The sequence below is a fragment of the Marmota flaviventris genome, chromosome 8 (assembly GCF_047511675.1).
Source record: "Marmota flaviventris isolate mMarFla1 chromosome 8, mMarFla1.hap1, whole genome shotgun sequence".
NCBI classification, from domain to species: domain Eukaryota; kingdom Metazoa; phylum Chordata; class Mammalia; order Rodentia; family Sciuridae; genus Marmota; species Marmota flaviventris.
The window spans coordinates 125,378,890-125,402,752 of record NC_092505.1 but is presented as its reverse complement, the minus strand read 5'-3'; the positions used below and the strand labels follow the sequence as shown (position 1 = coordinate 125,402,752).

Here is a 23,863-nt window from a genome sequence, read left to right as displayed (position 1 = left end):
CTTTATTAGTTATGAATGGTTAATAGTAAAAATTACTTTACAAGATATTGGGGCTTAAAAATTGAACAGAATAAGAATCATCTTATTATGAATTGTCCTTCTGCTTTACTTATAACATATCAAAGTTAGTTATTTGGGTTTTTTCTCCCTTCATTGTTTACTGAGAGATTTGTAACCCTACCAAACTTCCGGACTTAGTCACTTGGGTATTGTTACTTAGCTGATTCTTAACAGAAACAGGAAATTGTCAAGACATGTGTTAAAGTACAGCAGATTCTAAAATTGCATTTGTAGCAGCATGACAGATTTCCCTCTAGAAATTTTCCTACTAGTTGATTCCTTGCCTTTTCCTCGGAAAATAAAAACTGTTATGCCAAAAAGGTTTATCTATCATGACCTATATACAATAGCGAACAGTATCTTTCCTCATCATTTATAAGTCATATATAATATGATTGATTAAATGATTTGACAGACTTACTATTATTAATACATAGCTATGAGAAAGAACATGTTTTTAAAAGTCTTCGGTTTTGTATTATTCATATATTTAGATTGGTAGTTTTCTAAAGTGAACCTTTTAGAGCGTCTGAAAACCAAAATTATTTTCATAATACTAGGTATATTAATTTTCTTTTTTCCTGGAGGTTCTAGAGGCTGCATGAAATTCAGTGGTAATTGTCAACATTTGAAAGACCTGCAAACTCAGTGAATATATATTAAACAATGATATAATATTATGCATGGATCAGAACAGGCCCATTAAACTAAAAGACCAACACATGTTTTTTGTTTAATTGACATAGTATAAAATTCACACTTTTTGGTGTGAATAAGTTTTAATACATTTAGAACTCACGTATTCCCTACCACAATCTAAATACAGAACAGTTCTACCATTCTCTCTTTAAAATAAAAAATTCTTTGTGTTTTGTAATCAATCCCTCTGCACACCATTAGCTATGATAATCATTAGTCTGTCTGTGCAGCTTTTGCCTTTTCTAAAATGTTATATGTAGCCTTTGAATCTGGCTTTTTCATTTAGCGTGATACATTTGTGATTCATCCCTGTTATATAGTAGTCCATTTTGCGGAGCAATCCATAACTGGTTTGTCCATTACCCGTTAAAGGGCGTTGAGTTGTTTCCCCTTTTGGTGCTTGTGACTAGAACTGTTATAAACATTCAGTACAGGTTTTTGTGTGAAAATAGGTGTTTTATCTCCCTTGGGTAAATATCCATAGTGCTGAACTATTTTGCATTCCCACCATCAGTTCCCATTGTTAAGCATCCCCTTTGGCACCTGGTACTGTCAGTTCCTTTTATTCTTTTTGTCTCCTCATCTATTCTGTAAGATATTTAGTTGCTATGTAGTAGTTATCATTTTGTGGTTTAAAATTTGCATTTCTGTAATTAGTAAGTGTGTTGAATCTTTTCATGTGCTCATTTGCTATCGGTATATCTTCTTTGGTGAAGTATGTTACTTTGCTCATTTTTAAGTTGGGTTGCTTATTTTCTTATTGGCAACTTTTGAGAATTCTTTATATATTCTGAATATAAGTTCTACATCAAATTTATGACTTGCAAAATTTTTCTCCCATTCTATGACTTTTTATTCTCTTATCAGTGTCTCAGGGCAAAGTTTTACATTTTTTTAGTTGTACACAATAAATACCTTTACTTTGTTTATTTTTATGTGGTGCTGAGGATTGAAGCCAAGGGCTTCACAGTTGCTAGGCGAGCGCTCTACTGCTGAGCCACAGTCCCAGCCCAAAAGTTTTACGTTTTTATAGAGCACAACTTTTTTTTTTTTTCCTTAACCTTTTAAGTCTGTTACTGTTTTGAGTTAAAATTTTGTATAAAATAAGAGTTTTATGTCCAGGATCACTTTTTTGGAAATATGGATAGCCAATTGTTCCAGCACCATTTGTTGAAAGGACTATTGACCATTTAAATGTTATTGTACCATAGTCAAAAATCAACTGGTCATACTGGGGGTCCTGTGTTTAGACTCTGTTACTTCCCATTGATCTCTGAATCTAGCCAGAAGCTACTGTCTCTAATGTAGTATAGTTAATTGAGATCAGGTGATGAGAGCTTCAGTGTTCTTCTATTTTAAAATTATGTTAATAATTATAGTTCCTTTGCTTTTCTATATAAATTTTAAGAGTTGTTGATTTTTACAGATATTTCTTCTGGATTCTCCCTCAAATTGAATGTCTTGATCCATGAGCACAAATTTTCTGTCATTCCCTTTATGTGGTTCTTTTTCTTTACATATTTTGTTAGGTATATCCTGAAATATTTGATTTTTCAGTGCTATTATAAATGGTACTGAGAAACAAATTTTTGATTTCTACAGTTTTTGTATATTAAACTTGTATCCTGCCATGCAGTTAAACTTATTTGTTAGTTTTAAAAACATTAGTAGATTCCTTGGAGTTTTCTTCCTAGACAGTCATGTCATCTGTGAATAAAGTTAGCTTAATTTTTTTTTTCCAATTTGTATTTTTTTTTATTTTTCTGCCTTTATCACAGTGATTATGACTTCTGGTATGAAATTAAATAGGAATAGAGCTGACATCTTATTTCTGATTGTAGTGGGAATGCACTCATTCTTTCATCATTATGTTTGATATTAGCTGTAAGTTTTTTTGTATGTTATAGTTGTCTGGTTAAAGAATTTCTTTATCTAGTTTGTTGAGAGTCTTTATTGTACATAGATTATAGGTTATGTATTTTATTTTTATGGTACTAGAGATTGACCTCAGGGTGCTCTACCACTGAGCTGCTTGTTATTTTGAGACAAGTTATTGTGAAGTTGCCCAGGCTGGCCTGGAAATTAGGATCCTCCTGCCTCTGTCTCCTAAGAAGCCGGGATTACAGGTGTGTATCACTGTATCCAGCTATGTACATTTGATCTTGAGTGAGGTTTGGTAGTGTGTGTCTTGTAAGAAAATTTCCTGTTTCATGTGAGTTGTTGAATTTATAAAAATTTTTCATAGTATAATTTTGTTATTTTTATATCTTTAGGTCTGTAATTATATCTTGTCTTTCAGATATTAGTAATTTGTCATCTTGATCATTCTTGCTAGAGGGTTCTTAATTTTCTTGATTTTTTTCAAAGAATATCTTTTGTTTTCCTTGATTTTTCTCTAATCTGTTTTCAGTGTCTCTGATTTTTCATCTTTATGATGTCCTTTCCTCAGATTTAATATGCCCTTCTTTTACTAGACTTAAGGCAGACATTTATACTATTGATACAGAACCTTCTTTTCTAACATTTATCACATTTTAATGCAATAATTTTTCTTTTAAACACTGCTGTAGCTGCCTCTAACAGGTTTTTTATGTGTACAAAGTATTTTCTATTTTCCTCTTTGAATCATTAATTATTTAGAAGTTATGTTTAATTTCCAAATGCTAGGAGATTTTCGTAGCTTTTGATTAACACATTCCATGTGTACTTGAAAATATATTTTGCTTTTGTTTGACTACAGTGCTATATAAAAATAGTCAAATGGTTGAGGATGTTGTTTAGAACTTCTGTGTCTCTGCTTTTTTGTCTTTAGTTTGATTACTGAGAGTAATAGTGAAGTTTTCAAGATTTATCAGTTTTATAGTTTTTTTTCCTACATGTATTTGGGGGACTCATTTTTTTGATTACATTTTCTGTATAGGACCAAGTTTTCTTCATTTACTTAAACTGAAACAACATATTGCAGCACATTAAACATTAAATACATAAATGGGAAACCCTTTCTGTTTTCTCTGAAGTTAGACATTAAAAAGATTACAAAACTTTTAAATGTCCTTTTCACTAATGATTTTGTTTTGGAAAATATAATGTTTTTATAAAAATGTTAAAATGTGTTGGATTAAATATATTTTATAAAAATCATTAATTTTTTCAACTTTAATTTCTAATAATAACTCATATACACAAAAGCTTTTTGGGGGTCTTTAATAATTTTTAAGTCTTGTGAAGGGATTTTTGAGACCAAAAGGTTTGGGATCAGTAATTTAGTTTAGGTTTCTCTGTGTACTACTTTTCTTTGAGAGGTAGAAGGGTAAGTCAAAGTACATGGGAAAGTTAAAAGTACACACATTTAACTTGCAGTTTCCACCAGTTGTTTTCCAAGTTGGAAAAGCCATTTAACTTCACCTCTGAATCATACTTTCTGAAATGATGATAAAGCTTTCAAGGATTATTGTGAGGAAGTGTTAGGAAATGTCTGGATTATGGACATTCAATAAATATTCTTTGTTAAGGTTGCCATATTTTTGGCAGCCTTTGTGAGGGGATGCAGACATTTGATTTAAACCAATAGGTATTTTTCAACTTAATCTGATGATTCCTGTGCAGTCATAGGGAATGGTATAATTTATGAAGATCTCCAGAACATTAATTTTTTTGTTTTTTGTAGTGACATCTTGAAATAATTTAGTTTTTTATTTTGAATTTGGCTTCTATTCTTCTGATAACCAGATCAGAAAAGGCCAGAAATATGATTGTGCATAGGTCCAGTTAGGGATGATTTGAGGTGAATTTGAAAAAACAAATTGAGGTCAGAAAATAAGTCCAAGTAAGAAAAGGCAGGCAGGACGGTTGTGAGTTCTGTAATTTGGGATTGAGATCAAGTCTGAAGTCCATGATGTTGGTATAATTAGAGCAGGGTAGGGAGTCAGTAGGGATCAAGATAGTAGTTCAGGTTTTGTAGGTGAAATCCAACCCTTGATGGCAAGTAGGAATTGGATAGTAGTATTTGGGGCCCCTGGGTTTAGGTGCTAGGTACATGGATGCAGAGACAGATACAATTTCAGTTCCTGAAAGCATCTAACTGCAAATAATCATCAGTGCAGTTGGAAAAAGGGGACTGAAGCTTTAGTATGAGAATATAGAATATTAATGGACAACCAGTCTGGGCTGGATCAAAGTATAGTAGATCACTTCATATTTAATTTATATAAATTGAACTAGCTTAGCCAAAAGAGAGCAAAAGGAAAAAAAGGCTGTTAAAATAGCATAAACATTCTTCGATCATTCTGCTTTGTTCCAGAGCATGCTTGAGACAGGACACAGTACAGTTGCTGTCCTCACAGTGTAAGCTGTCTTATCTCATTCTGGTTTGTTTGCTTGCTTGCTTTTGGTACCAGGGATTGAACTCAGAGGCACTCAATCACTGAGCCACATCCCCAGCCCTATTTTGTATTTTATTTAGAGACAGGGTCTCACTGAATTGCTTAGTGCCTTGCTTTTGATGAGGCTGGCTTTGAATTTACAGTCCTCCTCCCTCAGCCTCCCAAGCCACTGGGATTACCATCACACCCAGATCACTGTGATTCACTGTGCATTGTTGTCTCCTGCTACCTAGAACTTACATTCAAATTACCTCTTCTATCTGGTGCATGACTAAAGAAATGGCCATCAAAGGAAAGTTAAATTATAAGGGTCTTTTTTTTTTTAATATTTTTTTTTAGTTGTTGATAAACCTTTATTTATTTATATGTGGTGCTGAGAATCAAACCCAGTGCCTCACACATGCCAGGCAAGTGTGCTACCGCTGAGCCCCAGCCCCATCTGCCCCCACTTTTTTCTTTATATGCTGGATTTAAATTATTGTAGTTGCAGTTCTCCTGTAAATGTAGTTTTATACCTGTTTATTTCTGTAACATATTTTTTCCTTCCTCTATTTACCCACTTGTTACCTCATCTTTACCTTATTTTCTGGGTGCCAGTTCTTAATAGCTAGCTTTCAGTTAGTTGGCTTTCTCTCTTTTTACAGTAAATTGTAGAAGAATTAAGTAATATGTACCTATTGTGAAATATTTCCCCCAGTGTAACATCTGGCAAAAGTATAGTTACAGCATCACAACCAGAATATTAATTTTGATACAGTCAAGATACAGAACATTTCCTTTACCACAAAAATCATTCATGTTCTTTTATACTTGCTGTGTTTTGGATAAGTGTCCCTCAAAGGTCTTTATATTAAGGGCTTGGTCGCTTAATATAGTGGCATTATTGGGAGGTGCTGGAGCCTTTAATAGGTAGGATTTACAGTCTTTGAGTCATTGGGAATATGCCTTTGAAGAGGATTATGGACCCCAACCCTTCTTCCTCATTCTTTTTGCTTCCTTACCATGAGGGGAGCAGTTTTACTCTTTATACTCCTGCCATGTTGTGCCTCTTATAGGCTTAAAGCACTGGGGCCCAACTGATCATGTACTGATACCTTCAAAACTATGAGCAGAAGTAAAACTTTTCTATCTATAAGTTGATTATCTCAGGTTTTTGTTAGAGTATCAGAAAGCTAACTAATAGAATAGCTATACCCACTGCCCTCCTTCCCCTATTCTCTAACCCCTGGCAATCATTAATCTATTCACTCTTCCTATAGTTTTGTCATTTCAGGAATGTTATATAAACAAAGCCTATAGTAAGTAATCATTGGGATTGGCTTTTTTCCTTCAGCATAATTCCCCATCAGTTCATTCAGATTGTTTTGTATATTAGCCTTGTTCATTTTTGGTACAGATGTACTATAGTTTGTTTAATCAGTCATCTGTTGAAGGACATCTGGATGATTTATAGTTTTTTGTTAATACACATAAAGTTGCTATAAACATTCATGTAAAAGTTTTTGTTTTTGTCTTCATTTCTTTGGTACCCAGGAGTACAAATGCTGTATTATATGGTAATTGCATATTTAATTTTTTTAAAAAATATTTTTTAGGTATACATGGATGCAGTATCTTTATTTTGTTTATTTACTTTTATGTGGTGCTGAAGATTGAAGCTAGTGCCTCACATGTGGGAGGCAAGCACTTTACTGCTGAGCCACACCCAAGCCCACCTGCATATTTAATTTTATGAGAAACTTCTAAATTATCTTTCAGAGTACCTGTGCCATTTTACTTTTTTAACATGTGATTCAGATTCAGCATATCTTTGTCAACATTTAATATCTTTTATTTTAGCCATTCAGAAATGTTTATGTTGTGATATCTCAATATGATTTTAATTTGCATTTTCTTACTATCTTTTGTATGCTTGTGCTATCTGTACATCTTTTTCAGTGATTGTATCATTTATTTGCTCTTTTTCTAATTAAAATTATTTTTGTGTGTGGTTGAGTTTTTCCTTTTATGAGTATTGCTTTGGGTGAAAGTCTTTGTTTAGCTCTAAATCTTGAAGATTTTCCCTCATCGTTTTCTAAAATTTTCATAGTTTTACATTTGAGACTGTGATCCTCCCCTCCCACCAACTGGGGATTGAAATATCAGGGCCTTGCCTCATATAGTCAAGCACTCTGCCACTGAGCTACATTCTATCTGTCCTTGCCCTCTTTTTAAAATTTTATTTTTGATACAAGAGTTCACTAAATTATCCAGGCTGGCATCTCATGTGCAGTCTTCCTGCCTCAGTCTCTGAAGTAGCTGGAATTATAGGCATAAGCCACAAGCTTGGCTTATGATCCATTTTGAGTTAGTGTTTGTATAAGACCCAAGATTATGTCCGGGTACTTTACTTTTTATCTTTTGTCCTGTTGCTTAATTGCTTTAGCAACCAGTGTTCCTCCATTGAATTACTTGTGCACCTTTGTCAAAATTTAGTTAGGTGTATTTATATGTGGTTTTACTTCTGGGTTCTCTGTTCTATTGATCTGCACATTCATCCTTTTTGCCTATACAACATAATCTTGATTACTGTAGCTACTTAAGAAGTTTTGAAATTTGGGATCCCAATTCTCACTTTAATTTTCCTTTTAAAAATTATTTTAGCTATTCTATATATTTTGCCTTTCCATTTAATTTATAGAATATTAATAGAATTAATATTATATAATATAGTATATTATCTGTTTATACAGAATTTTTGCAGGGATTTTGTTAAGAAGTTCATTAAACTGTGTAAGGGGTGTGTGTGTTTATATGTTTAGTCTTCCAATCTATAAACACTTTTATTTAGCTCTTTTTAGCTCTTCTTTGATGTCTTCGTTATCATTCTATATTTCCAACATACAAAGTTTCATTAATTTACCTTTTAAAAAAATTTTTGAGTGATTTAAATAGTTTTTAATTTTGATGTTTATTGTTAGTACATAGAACTTCATTTGATTTTTGCAGGTTGCTCTTGTGTCCTGTGACCTTGCTGAAATCACACATTAAATTATTGGGTTAAGCTAGGCATGGTGTTCACACCTGTAATCCCAGTAAATCCCTATAATCCCAGTAACTCTGTAGTTTGAGGCAGAAGGATTGAAAGGTTGATGTCAGCCTCTGCAATTTAGCAATATCCTGTCTAAAAATAAAAACAACAAAAAAAGATGGGGGTGTAATTCAGTTGTAGAGTGTCCTGGGTTAAATCTCTAATACCATAATAAAAACAGGTGAACAGATAGGTTAGCCAGGCATGATGGCATATGCTTTTAGTTCCAGCTACTCTGAAGGTTAAGGCAGGAGGATCTCTTGTGCTAAGGAGGTTGAGGCCAAATTTGGCAACCTAGTGAGACCTGACTCCAAAGAAATTTAAAAAATTTGTTTAAGGTTTTTGTAGTTAGCCTTATTTGGACCATCCCAGTGGGAATTTAAAGGTTGGATAGCCCATCCCAGTTGGCTGCCTATGGGTGGCTGAGCTTAAGTTTCATTTTTTTTTTTTTTTAATTCTTGTTAGATTTCTTTTTACTTGCATAGTTTCCCAGGGCTTTAGAGCTACCTCTGTCTTAATTGCCTCCATTTAATAATTTTGAACAGTATTAGGAGTTGGATGTGGGTTTCTAAAAATTTGATTTCTTAGACGCTTCTGTGTTGTCAGTCATATCGTCTGCAAATAAGCATAGTTTTATTTCTTCCTTTCTGATCTAGGTGCCCTTTATTTCCTTTACTTGCCTTACTGAACCAACTAAAACTTCAAAAATCTCTTTTTTGAGTAAAAGTGATGGGAGTGGACATTTTTACCTTTTTTTCTGATATTAGGAGGAAAAAGTATTTGATCTCTTCACTATATTAAGTATGATATTTGCTGTTCCTTTTTTTGAACATGCCATTTATCAAATCAAGGAAGTGCTCTTATTTATTTTATTTTATTTTATCTTAGTTTTAGGTGGACCACAATATCTTAATTTTTATGTGGTGCTGAGAATTGAACCCAGTGCCTCATGCATGCTAGGCGAGCGCGCTACCACTTGAGCCACATCCCCAGCCCCATATTTTTCTGAGAGCTTTTATCATGAATGGGTGTTGAATTTTGTCAGTATTTTGGTACCAGTTAATGTGCTCATATGATTTTTTTCTATATTATCTTGTTAATGTTGTAAATTTACTTATCTATTTTAAAATATTAAACCTGAAGAAAACAACTTGGTCATGGAATGTCAAATCTCTCTACATACTGCTGAATTCCCTTTGCTAATATTTTATCAAGGATTTTTGAATCTAGATTCCTGAAGGATATTGATTGGCGGTTTTCTTATTTATACTGTCTTTATTTACTTTTGACATCTGGGTAATACTAACCTTCAAGATGAACTAGAAAGTGTCTTCCTCATTTTTTAGAAGAGACTATGTAGAATTTGTGATAATTCTTTAAATATTTGGTAGCATTCTTTGGTAAAACTATCTGGACCTGGGAATTTCTTTGGGGGAGGAGTTTTAAAATTATGAATTTAATTTTCTTAACAGTTATAGAACTATTTCAATAATCTAATTCATATTGGATGTGTAACGGTAATTTGTGTTTTTGAGGAATTTGTCATTTTCTTAAGTTGTCAAATTTGTGTAGAGTTGTTTGTAGTATTCTTTTATTATGCATCCTTATTATCCTTGGGGTCCATAGTGATATCACATATTTGATTTTTAGGTAGTTATTTGCTTTTTTAATTTCTTGATAAGTTTGTCAATTTATTGATCTTTTTAAAGAACCAGTTTGTTTCATTGGTTTTTGAATTTTTTGTTTTGATTTTATTGATTTCTGCTCTTAATCATTTTCTTCCTTTTGTTTGCTTTAAATTTATTTTTCTCATGTTTTTCTAGGTTCTTGAGGTATAAGCAGGTGAAATTACTGATTTGAGGATGTTCTTCTATGTGTTTGCCTTTAGTGCCATAAAATTCCCTCCTAGCTCCATTTTAGCTGTGTCCTATAAATGTCTCTAGATTGTATTTTTGTTTTCATTAATTTCTGTTTAATATTTGACTTCCCTGAAGAATTCCTTTTTGACCCATGAATTATTTTAGAAGTTTGTTGTTTACTTCCAAGTGATTATTTTTGTGTATTAGTTATCTTGGTATATTAGTCTGTTTTTTTGTTGTTGTTGTTGCTAAAACAAATACCTGAGGCTTGGTACTTTTATATAAAAAGATTGGTTTAGCTTATCGTTTAGGAAGCTAAAATTTCGAGATTGATAGTCCTGTCAGTTTGTATTCTGGTCCTGTTGACTATGTCACCTTGTGGCAAATGACACCATAACAGGTGTCTGCAAGAGGGAGAGACCACATAGCAAGACATGAAGCCAGAGGGATTCAGGGGCCAGTCTCACTCCTTTTATAACAACCCATCTTTGCTTGAGCTAATCACATTCCAGTGAGAATTACATTAGTATCTTTCAAGGGCAGTACCACTAATGATCTAATCACCCACCATAAGGCCCTGCGTCTTAAAGGTTTCATCACCCCAACACTGTCATATTAGGGACTAAGTCGCCAGCCCATGAATCCTGGGGATAGTAGGGTCCAACCCGTAGCACTTTGTAATACTTATTTCTAGTTTGATTCCATTGTGCTTGGAGAACACACTGTGTGATTTCAATTCATTTAAATTTTGTGGGGTTTTATTTTATGGCCCAAGCTATGATTTCTCTTGGTATTTATTTGGTGGACACTTGATAAAGTGCTATTTTGGGGTAGAGGATTCTATAAACATTAAATAGATCCTTTGGTTGAATATATTGAGGTCTTTGATATCTGCTGATTTTGTCTGGTAGTCAAAAAGGAGGTTGGATTTTTTCATTACAGCCTCTGAAAAGTTGGAAGTCTAGGTTTCCTACGTGGACTTTGCTGGTGTGGGTGGGGCCACATTTTCTCTGTTTTGTTTGTCTGGAGTCAGAGTAATTATTGTCTAAAAGATTTCTGTCTTGCCAGGATCTCTTTTTTGGCCCATTATTTGGAGTGCACAGGTTGCTATTATTTTGTATATGCCAATTTATGTGTCTATTTTACTGACCTTCATCTCAAGTCGGGTAAAAATATAACCTAGGGAGTTTACAACTGTGTCACAATTTCACTTCCCAGAAGTGAAAATCCTCTGTTGTGTGTGTGTGTGTGTGTGTGTGTGTGTGTATGTGTGTTTTATGAAGTAGGAAAGTTCTTCCCAAATAGATAACCAGTTGTCCTAGTATCAGTTAGTGAATAACTTAATTTTCTTGGTGAAATGCCACCTATCATATATAAAATTCTCATGTTTGCATGTACAGAGTAGAAATTTCTTAACTGACTTGCCTGATTAACTCTATCCATTTCTATTGTGAAGCATAATAACTTGATAACATTGGCATATTTTGATTCTCCCCAATTAAATTGAATCTGTTCACCAGGATTCAAATGTAAAGTTTCTTCAAAGGTGCTTCTTGTCAAAACTTTATGTATGATATAAACAAAAAAAAAAATTGTGCTAAAATTAGAGAATTGTTTTTGTGAAAACTAGATTGATTGATTTGAAACAACTTACCAGAGGAAGTCACTGTAAAAAGTTACTTGCTTTGAATTTGGTTTAGGAGAGACATTTAAATATTTGGAGGGATTATACACTGATGTCTTTTTCTATATTCAGATTATACATCACCTGCTTTGAAGTGTACTCTACTTTTAAGAAGCCTAAATAAGAACTCAAAACTTGTATATTAGAGAAGAGGGCTTCTAAAGCCACCTGTGTGTGTATTTTGTAGACCTCAATGAATATTCTGTTGGTCTGTTTCTGTACTAGTATCATCTTTTTTAAGTTACTTCATTTTTAAAAATATTTTATTTTAAAAAATTTATTCTGATTTATTATACATGATGGAAGAATGCAATTCATTTCATATTATACAGCACAATTTTTCAAGACACTGATTTGTACACAGAATATTTTTACGCCGTTCGTGTCTTATACTTAGGGTAATGATGTCTAACTCATTCCACCATCATTCTTACCCCTTTGTCCCCTCCTTTCCCCTCCCTCCCCTTTGCCCTATCTAAGTTCCTCCGATCCTCCCATGCTTCCCCCCTCCCCCACCCAGTTGCCATTATGCTTCTGCATTCTCATATCAAAGACAACATTTGGCTTTTGGTTTTTTGGGACTTCCATTTTTCTTTTTAAAGCACATTTTGATATCTGATTGGGTAACTGTCTTTACTGAGGATAACAGAAAATCCAATTAAAGTTATCTTGGTAAAGAAATTTATTAGCTCAAGTAACTGGAGGTTCAGGGGGCAGCTTTCAGTGCTTATTTTAGCAACTCTGGCTCTACTTCCCAGTAGGTCTCCTGTGATAAGTTCAGGAAGTGATTCTAATATTCAGGTGGGGCTTGAATTAGTCTATAGAGTCACTTTTATAAGTAGAATCAACCTCCCAACTTGCATGACTAAGCTAATGACAGAAGAGGTGCTAGTAGAAGGGTATTTTGGAAAAGAGACATTGTGAAATGCTGGGTACATAATCTGTAATGTTGGCATTCCAATTCTTATTTTTTCCAGAACATTTGTTGCCAGTTTTACATGTTTACTTTTCTTGATAAATTTTCATATCAGTTTGTCAGTTTTCAAAATAGATTCTTTTGGGACTTAGAATTGAATTTCATTAAGCCAATGGATTAAATGGGTGGTGATGGGACACAGAGTTGCTGCCAGGTATTTAAAAAAAAAAAAAAAAAAAAATCCCTGCTTCTAGCTTTTCATTTTCTCAGATAGCCTATTGCTTATTGTTGTAACTTCTTTCCTTAGTGTACCAGTAATTGAAAATTACTTGGTTGAAAATCTTCTGTTTGAAATTACTTCAAAATCAAGTTGCAGTAATACAAATAATTTTTTTCTGATTTCTCTGCTCATCATAGTTTCTTTTTATTTGTTTATTTAGTTGTAGAGATAATACTTCTTTTTTTTTTTAATTTTTATGTGGTGCTGGGGTTCGAACTCAGCCTCACATATGCTAGGTAAGCACTCTACCATTGAGCGACAACTCTAGCCCTCATCATTGTTTCTTGAATATCAAATCATTTTTTTTTTCTTTTTTTGCATTAGTTTTTTACATGCTTAAGAGTAAACAATGTGTGACTCATTTTGAGACTTTGCTTGCCATTTTAATTCTGGATTAAAATGCATTTTTCTAAGGATATTAAAAAAAAAGAAACTTGCTTCAAAGGTTGTTGAAAAGAGATTACTGGTCAATATCCAAATAAAAAGCTGAATTTATTTGCTTGCTAGGCAATTGGTAGCTGTTTATGTAAGATCTCTCAGGCTGGGGATGCAGGTTGGTGGTAGATTGTTTGCCTAGCATGTGTAGACCCTAGGTTCAATCTAAGCACTACCGCTCCCCCCCCCCACCCCCGCCCCCGCAAATAAATCTCTGAAGAAAGCAAAGATCTGATCTGGTTTCAGGAGAGTGAAATTGGCTTGTAATTATTTTTCTTTGTTCTTAAATAGTTTATATAAATTGGAAAGATTTGTTCCTAGAACTTGCCTATAAAATCACCTAGCATTTGCATTGTGGGAAGATTGCTTAATGACTGATTTAGTAGTATTCTTTTTATTTTTCTATAAATTTGTGTTTCACTTGATTTCAGATTTGAATTGCTTATAGTAGTGCTGGATCTTTTGAATGTTTTCAGCATCTATAATTGTGATTCCTTTTTTATTCCTGGTATTTGGGTGTACTTTTTTTAATTGATCAGTTTTGCCTCAGAAATGTTTTCAAATTTTAGTTTTGATAAAGAACTACATTTTCAATTTATTGGGACTTTCTAGTGTATCTTTATTGTCTGTTTCATTAAATTCTGCAATTCTGCTCTTATTCGTATTATTTCCTTCCTATTTTTCTTTAGACCTTATTTTTCCAACTGCTTAGGATAAGTGCTCAGTTCATTAATTTAAATTTTTAGCTCCTTCTTTCTTTTTTGGTGGTGAGGATTGAACCTAAGGCCTCAAGCATACTAAATGTAGGCTCTTACCATTGAACTACACTCTACATTCCTCAGCTCTATGTTTAGCTCTTCTTCTTTTACTATTTTAAAATCTCCCTCTACATAGTCCTTTTGCTGCATCAACAAAGTAGGACTATAGTCTTCATTATCATTTACTTTCTAAGTACTTTCCAAACTCTATATGATTCCCTCTTAAATTCATGTGTTTTTAGACGTTTCCAAACATGTTTCTTAAAAAGCTGTCTTTTGTTTGTTTTTTTATGGTTGCCGGAGAATATGGATGAAGGGGATACTTTTACATGAGAGTTTTTGAGACTTTTTTTTTTTTTTTTTGAGGTACCAGGGATTGAATTCAGGGGCACCCGACCAATGAGCCACATCCCCAGCCCTATTTTGTATTTTATTTAGAGTCAGGGTCTCATTGAGTTGCTTAGTATCTCTCATTTGCTGAGGCTAGTTTTGAACTCGCAATTCTGCTGCCTCAGCCTCCCGAGCTGCTGGGATTATAGGCGTGTGCCACTGTGCCTGGTGAAACATGCTTTATGGCCTGGCATTTGATCTATTTTTGTGGTATGTTCCATATCTGTTCTTCTGTTTAGAAGTATATGTCTATTAGATCAAACTTACTATTGTGATATCAGTTCCTTAATGTTTTTGTCTCTTAGATTGTTTCATTACTGAGGTAAATGTTAAAAATTACCCTCTGTAATTATAGATTTGTCAGTTTCTCCTTATGGTTCTTTCAGTGTATTTATTTTGGTTTTATGCCTTCAAACTATGTGGAAAGAAAAACACTGCCCAGGTTTCTGCTATTTGGTATATAAAAGTTTTGATCTTATTTATATGAATAGAACTTTTTGTCATTTGGTGAACTTCATTGCTAGTAATGGTTTTTGCCTTAATTTAATATCACTGTTAATATAATAACACAAGTTTTTTAAAATTATTATTTACCTGTTGTATTTTTTCTGTAGTTTTACTTTGAGCCTTTCAATATCCTTGATTTCAGTAATCTTGATGTCTTTTTTGAAAAAGCATGTAGACTACCACTATTTGAATTTCATATAAAAATATTTTCTGTTTACAGTGCTAAAGCTGCTAAAAGATGGCAGAAGAAGTAGTAGTAGTAGCCAAATTTGATTATGTGGCTCAGCAAGAACAAGAGTTGGACATCAAGAAGAATGAGAGATTATGGCTTCTGGATGATTCTAAATCCTGGTGGAGAGTTCGAAATTCCATGAATAAAACAGGTTTTGTGCCTTCTAATTATGTGGAAAGAAAAAACAGTGCTCGGAAAGCATCTATTGTAAAAAACCTGAAGGATACTTTAGGTAAGTTGCTTTTGTATTGAAAGAAAAACAAATTCTTTTTAAATGGATTCTGGAACTTGGTTCACTGTACAAAATTGACACCAGTAGGAAAAATTGACTTGAAAAGGCCAGGACTGGAATTTCAGTTAATCATTAGGTAAGTTTGGTTTTATAGCAGGTGTTAGGAGACTTGTGACAGTCATAAGAGTTAGTAGTTTCTATAAATCCAGGTCCAAGTTCAAAGGTCAAGTGGTACTAAAGAGCAGAATTAACTCTGACCTTATAGCTCCTTGATTCAGAGTATCCTGTTGGAGTTTAGACTTAGAGGCAAATTCTGCCTCTAATTGAGGCAGGGAAAAGTAAGTACAACACAGTATAGCCTTCTTGGAAATCAAGGCAATTTATTTTAAATGGCACTTTACTAAATTTTAATATCTAATGACTTGACATTTTGAATTTCACTTTAAAAGACAAACCATTTTATTTTAAAACATTTGTGGATCATTACTGTACATTAGCATCTAAAGGCTGATATCCTTCCTATTTTGATTTCCTTTTTACCCCCTCTATTCTTCCTCTAAGTTTGTTGATTTTACTGGCTTTACGTGAGGCTCAGAGGCAGCAGTAGCTACTTCACGCTGGACTTGGCTAAGCTGATAGGAAGGAAATATGTACGGTTGAAGACTGGCTTTTTTTTTTTTTTTTTTTAAATGTTCTTAATTAAATTCTTCTTAGCTGACAGGAAGGAATTGGGAGGGATAGAAATTAATTTTGTTATTTAGGCAGACATGCTGTTGCTTAACTGTTCTAGAAGAAAAGAAAAATTCCTCCTTGTAAAAAATAGTTTGGGATCATTGTAGCATGATTGACAAATATGCAGTATTATTATTTTTAAATATTTATTTTTAGTTAGATGGACACAGTATCTTTATTTTATTTTTATGTGGTACTGAGGATTGAACCCAGTGCCTCACGCATGGTAGGCGAGTGCTCTATCTCTGAGCCACAACCCCAGTCCCCAAATATGTAAAATTATTTTGACTCACTGCTTTATATTAGTTTTTATTTTTTATTCAACAGTATTGTTATTCTAGGTCTTTTAACTATCAGCAATATAAGACAAATGTTTAATGTTTTTAACTATTGTACAGCAAAAGCTAAAATACAGTACAATTGAAAGTAAGAATTCCGTTAAGTATTTATAATGTCAGTCTCTGAACCAAAGACTTATCTCTATTTTAAGAAATTGTTGTTAACTTTATTATAATATTATAGTTATTGCTACCTGTATTCCAAGGTGTTCAGAAACATGGCTTTACATTAGTGATCTGTAGTTAGCCTGTATATAAGGATATGAATCTTGTTTTGCATCTGTCTGCCTTCTCCTTTTTCTCAAGAGTTTCTGCACCCCTTTTGGCTTTTTTTTTTTGGTGGGGTGGGTACTAGGGATGATCAAACCCCATGACCTCATGCATGCTAGACAAGTGCCCTACCACTTAGCTAACCCTCAGCCCTGCACCCCTTTTTGGTAACTTAAGTGTCCCACATAATTAATTTGTTTCACAGTGATTATACTAGTATAGATACTAGTCTAACTAGTTAGTTAAAATGTTTGGGAGTTAAGGAAAAGGAGGAAACAAAAGGATGAACGTGTGAATATATTTTTAATTATTAAAAAGTATATATGTGTTATAATGTTTCTTCTTCCAAAATAATTGTAAATAATAAGCTCACATTTTTGGCCATGATGATTTACTTGCTTTATAGCTTCTTTTCTACTTTGGGGTTGGGGGAGGGTTTTGGAAAGAGAGAAGCCTCAGAAAAACTTTCTATTGCTTGGGTGTCAGCCAGGTCACATGGATTGGGTGTGGGAAGTTTCAGTGTTGCAGAACAGACCAGGAAGCTGACTGAGAATTATCCTGAGCTGTGTTAACAAACTTACAAAAGAGAACACAGGATTTTTATTCAGATGGATTGGTTAAACGCCTTTAAAGATTTTTTCAGTAAGTTATTCTTTTTTTTTTTTAATCTGTAGTTTTGTTGTTTTTGATTTAGATTTTTCAGTTTTGTGAATTTAAGGGAGACTATGGAAAGAACTTGGGTTTATATAAGTTAGTACTTAGTGTTGTTTATGTAATGTAAGCTAAATGATGGTAATATATCAAGAATTAGTTTTGACTTGCTAAATAAAATAATTTAAAAATGTTTTGGTCTGAAAATTTAACAAATAGGAAAAGGACATCCAGTGTTTTGGATTTGATACAGTTAATTCTAATTCAGTAATTTTCAACTTAGCCACAGACATTTGAAGTGAAATAAATCAATTGTAAACATACTAAAAACATTAGAAAAAGCGATTGAGTGAACAAATTCCTGTATCCTCAACCTTTGAATTAATTAACATGATAGTGTTTTGCTACTTCTAGATTTTGTAGAAACTGTGTAAAGTAACATTTAGTAAAAGCATTAGTAAAATACTAGTACTAACTTTAAAAGTCTAGTCTGTATGTCTGCTGATAATCTTTTTATGATCCTAAGGAGTGAACTTATTTGATCTCCTTGACTATTTGCTTGGTATTTCTAAAAAATGAACAGAGGAGTTGTTGTAGAAGTCTCTTATGCACAAGGAATCTAAGGAAACAAAGGGTAACCTGACGAGAGATTCTGGGGAAAAGGGCAAAACGAAGAGGAGTAAGCACTTTGTTGAAAAAGAATGTTATGATTTTAATATGAGCATTCATTTATTTCTTTGGTTAGCTTTGGTGGCTAGGACATGAGGTATTTTTGTGGAATGTCTCATAACTTCTGTTTACTTTTTGGAGAATTATTACATTTTTTTAGATCTGTACATTTCCAGGTTTGGGACTAGTTTTCTTTTCAGAGGACTTATTTATGAAAACATTTATGCACGTCTACCCAAAGCAGGCAAAAATCACAGAGTGAAATACTAACATTAACTCTTACACAGCTTATTTTCTGATAGGGAGGTAGATGATAGTTGTTATTTATTACCAATACAATGGATTCTATATGTAGGTGTGGTCGTAAGTAATGTTGACCATAAACCAATCAGAAATGGTATAAAAATTATTGTGATACAGTGATTTAGTATTTATCATCTCATTAATAAAATGATAAAATTATTCTCTTGTCTGAGTCTTAGGAAGTTAATTGTTACTCTTAAATGTATTTATAGTCCCAGGGCCAGGATCTAATATTTGTAGCCAAAATATTCCTTTCCTCAATCCCTGTGGCACCTTAAAATTTCTGCTTATTTTGCCACCTTTTCAGAGTAGAGATAGGTTATCCATTCACCTATTCCCTGAATGGACTTAAATAAGTAAAGGAAACAGGATATGTGCTCTCTTTGGGTGGTAACCAGAATACTCGTTAAAACAAAAATTGAACATTGTTTTAGATAAAACAAATAATAATAAACAATAGTTTATTTCATTTAGAGAATAAGTAAAAATACAAGAAAGCCTGTAATGGAAAGAGTATCACATACTTGTATTTAGAATTCCTTAGTTCTGTCCCCAGATAAACTACTGACTAGCCTAGGGTATGTAACTAAATTTTTCTGATTTCCTGTTCTTTGTAAATAGAGTTAGGCAAGACTAGATGATCCTGGAAAGTCCCTTCTAACTCTAAAAGTCTTACAGTTTTGGTAAACAATCTAAGTGGTCTTATGTGTATCATAGGAATCAGGGGAAATCCATGAGGGTGAAATTGGTCTTAAAGAAGTAGCAAAATAAGAACATACAATAGTTTACTGAGGAATTTGAAAAAGCATAAGTGATACTTTCTGTGGACCCATTCTGTTGAACATTTACTTGGAGACTTAGATGTAGAAAAAAATGACATGCTTCAAGCAAGAAAGACCTGATGCTGGAACAGTAAGTATTACAAGATTGGTGAGGCCCTAGCCTGGTAGCAGTTTACATGAGTAAAGACTTAGTAAGAGCTGTTGTGGTAATGTTAAGTGCTAAAATTTCATCATAGTCCATGATACAGATACTCAGGTGAAGGGATGCAATGGTTCCCTTTTATGTGTGCTAGCTAATTAAAGCATGATGTAGTTTATCCACTTGGATAGATACACTTTAACAATGCTATTGAGAAACTGTGATACTACCAAATACTGGCATCCAGTATATCAAGGATTTAGAAACCAGGTACATGGGGAAGAGTTATTGGTACAAAGATTTGCCTCAGAATAGGAATGGTTATTACATAAGGTGAAGCATTCACAGTGCTTATCCAGGTTCTTACAAACTTTTGAGGAACTTATAATGCATTGTTATAGTTAAGAAACATTGCTATAGAAATAGAGAAGTAAGACTAGTAGGTAGTAGGAAAAGATTGGAGGCTATACTAATACTATTTTTTTCAGAAGCAAAGCTAACAATAACCAGGCTGTATATTCAGAAATTTATATCATCAATGTAATAGTGTTAAATGGTGGTGAGAAGGTCATCAGGGCATAGTTGCCATGAATGGTATTAATGACCTTATCAAAGAGGCCCAATGGACCTTGTTTGCTCCTTCTGCCATTTAAAGGAAGGTACCATCCATGAGGAACAGGCTCTCACTAGATATAGTTTTGTCAGTGCCTTGAATTTGGACTTTTGGCTTCTAGAACTGTGAGAAGTAAATCTCACTTGTTTATAAGTTACCCAATTTATGGTATATTTTTGTTACAATAGCCTGAACAAACAAGACAGGGAACGATTTAGAAAAGAGAATATATTGATTGAAGGAAGACCTGTTGTGAAAAGATCTAATTGTTGCTGATTATAACATAATTGAGAAGCTGAGAGATGCTAACACATTTTGTTTGTACAGCTTTGTGAAATACTTTGATGATGAGAGATTGGAAGTTCCATAATTTTCTAGCAATGGAAACAAAGACTGATACACAGACCCTTCTCAAAAATTGCTTACCAGTATGCTTGCATTTGTTCAGTTATTCACATGATAAACATTTAAAGAACATTTAATATGGGTCAGACACAGAGAATAGAGGATAGAAAGATAATTAAATGTTTGACCTCAAGGAAGCAAATAATGGTATAAAGGGGATCTTCCAGTTAAAATACAAAGAATAGTAATGGCACATAGGAATAATATGTGAACTGTTTTGCAGGGGGAGAGAGAAATCTTCAGTGAGTAGGTAATCTAGACTACTTCTTGAAGAATGAGGTTGGGCAGTGTTTTAGGCAGAAAAACATAAATTACAAGCTCCAGACCCTTCAAAGAACATGAGTTTTAAGTAACCCTGAGGAGGTTGACAGCTTCCTGTGGCACATTAGTTGTAGTGTCTTTGTCAGGGAGAAATGGGTCTGAGGTTGAAGACATCACAAAGGGTTTTGTGCTGTATAGAAAACAAATATTCTAAGCTTATGTTCTTCTTTGAAATATTTCTGGCCTCTAAGAGTAAAATAGGCTCTTCCTGATGTTTTCTCACTTAACATTTTAGTTGTTGGATTTGTCCAAAAATTCTTCATTCCTTTCTTGATCATATATAATTCATCTTAGACATTATCTCTTTCAGAATTAAAAATCATTTCTACACTAGTCTTCATTTTCAGAAAAATATTTTTGTATTTGTATACCCATATTCCATTTAACAAACATGTAGTATGAGTGTCTGCTGTGTGCAGACACTGATGGTATAAGAAACGCAAAAGATCAACCAGGCATACAACACTCTTCCTGGAAAGCTTATGTTCTAGTAGATGGACTTAATAGACCAATGTCTCTAATGCAGGTGCCTCAGAAATACAGGGTGCTAGGATATTTGAAAAAAAAGGAGAGCTTAACATGTCATTGGAAGTAGGCATGGAAAATGAAGGATATTGAGAAACATGGAGCAAGAATATTAATAATAAAGTTATTATTTGATATGATGCTTTTAAATGACTATGAGTTGGTTTTTGAGAGACTGGAGTTTTAATGTGGTTTTAGGAAAGAAACTAGCAAACAGGGTAAACTAAGTCATGAAGAATGGAAACATTTTAGGGAATTTAAAGCCAGCCCACTTTCATTAAGATTTAGTGAAGAGCATTATTAGAAATATGCTTTTATTTAACATTTGCTGTATTTACTATACAGTTATTGGGTATTATTTTATTCAACTCTCAACACACTCTTATGTGGTAAGTGGCATTTTCTATATTTCTAAGCTCAGAAAAAGTGGAATGACATGCTCAAGATCCCATAATTAATTAAGTAGTAGAGCTGGAATTAAAACTCAAAGGCTGATTCAACATTTATGCTTTTTGAAAATAGTTTGTACCATAGAACTGGAAAGGAAGGTTGAGAACACTCTACAGAGAGGGCAGTAGACTCTAGGCAGAGTATTTCTCTTATTTACTTACTTAGAGTGTGGGGATAGAACCCGGGCCTCACACATGCTAGGCAAGCACTCTGCCACTGAACTACATCTGTAGCCCTACTGTTGACTTTTGAGCAGTGGTATTAGTGTGATTGTGACTGTATTTATAGAATGATTAGACTGGTTGATGTGGATGCATGATGGGTTGAATTAGGGAGAGATTAGGAAGGAAATTGCTGTCATTTAAAGAGTATTGAAGTTCATGTACTACATAATAGGCCTGAACTAGAATGACAGTAATGGAAACAGTGTTGATAGTAAGGAGATATGATAAGAAAACTCTTAAGGATTTGCTTTAAGACACCTAAAAAATTTTGGTAGGGGTGGGCAATGGGGATATAACTTAGTATTAGAGTACAAGGGTTAAAAAGAGAAGAGGTAAAATTCATGTAACATAAAATTAACCATTTTAAAATATGCAATTCATTGATATCGAGGACAAACATCAACATCCTTTCATTTCTAATTCCAAAACAACATTGAAGAAGGAAACCCTGTACCTGTTAAACGGTCACTCTCCACTTCCCTTCTCTCTTTTAGCCCCTGGGAACCACTAATCTGCCTTCTGTCTCTCTGAATTTACCTGTTCCAGATATTTCATACAAATGGAACCATACAATATATGATCTTGTGCCTTTCACTTAACATAATATTTTCAACGTTAATCCATGTGTCAGTACTTCATTCCTTTTATTGCTGAATAATATTCCATTTTATGGATCGATGTCACATTTTGTTTTTCTACTTATCTGTTGGACAGTATAATATTGTTAAAGTTCTTCAATATCACTGAATTGTATTCTTTAAAAATTCAAGTTCTCGTGTTTTGGTTATTATGATTAATGATGCTGTGAATATTCATATATAAGTATTTGTTTGCATATCTATTTTCAGTTCTTTGATGTTATATTCCTGGGGAAGGAATTGCTGGAATATATGGTAATTGTTTAACTTTTTGAGGAACTGTGAAATTGTCTCCTGTATCATCATTTTACATGCTGCCCAGCACTGTGAGAGGGTTCCAGTCTCTCTATATCGTTTCCAACACTTCTCTTTCTTATCTGTTTGTTTATAGCCATCCTAGTGGGTATGAAGTTATTGCATGGTTTTGATTTGCATTTCTCTAATGGTTGATGCTGTTCAGCAACTTTTTTGTGCTTGTTGACTATTTGTATATTTTCTTTGGAAAAATATTTATTTGTGTATCCTTTTCTAATTGTTTTTATCTTTGGCTTCTAAGAGGTCTTTTTATGCTCTAGACTGTTAATCAGAATTATAATATACAACCTATTTTTGTAGGTTGTGTTTTTTGCAATACTAGGGATTGAACTCAGGTGCACTCTATCAGTGGCCTGCCCACCCAGACCTTTTATTTTTTGAGTCAGGGTCTTGCTAAGTTGCTAAGGCTGGCATCAAACTTGCCATCCTCCTGCCTCAGCCTTCTGAGTAACTGGGATTAAAGGCATGCCCCACAACATCTGGCTTCATTTTCTTGAAAGTATCCTTGTGCATAAATGTTTTTAATTTTCAATGAAGAAAATAATTTTTCTTTCTTTTGAGAGGGAGGGTTCCTTGTGCTTTTGGTGTCAATAACTTAAGAATCCATTGCTAAATCCAAAATCATAAAGATGTACTCATGTATGTTCTTCTAAGAGTTTTATAGTTTTAGCTCTAAAAAAATTGGGTCATTGGTCCATTTTGAGTTTATTTTTATATATGATGTGGAGTCCAGTGTCATTCTTTTAAATATGGATTTTCCCCAGTACTATTCATTGAAAAGATTATTTTTTCTCCTTATCAAATGGTCTTAGTGCCCTTGACAAAAACTACTAGCTGATGAGTCCATAGCTGATGAGTTTCAGGAATTTCAGAATTCAGTTTTGTTCATCTGTCTGCCTTTATCTTAACACAACACTATTTTGATTATTTTGGCTTTGTAGTAAGTTGAGCACAAAACTGATGAGTCTTCCACCTTTTCCATTT

At 33.5% G+C, this 23,863-nt stretch overlaps 1 protein-coding gene across 3 annotated transcripts in view; it reads left to right on the top strand.

Annotated features, from left to right (window-relative positions):
- The window catches only part of Nck1 (NCK adaptor protein 1), an 84,650-nt gene that overhangs the window by 52,589 nt on the left and 8,198 nt on the right, over positions 1-23,863 (top strand). For 2 of the 3 annotated variants that reach the window (XM_027933965.2, XM_027933966.3), the window contains exon 2: positions 15,261-15,504. In XM_027933965.2, coding sequence (XP_027789766.1) covers positions 15,279-15,504 — 226 coding nt within the window. In that variant the 5' untranslated portion in view covers positions 15,261-15,278. Of the gene's footprint in view, positions 1-15,260; positions 15,505-17,377; positions 17,487-23,863 lie in introns of those variants that run through there. The other variant, XM_071615630.1, reaches the window with a different exon arrangement.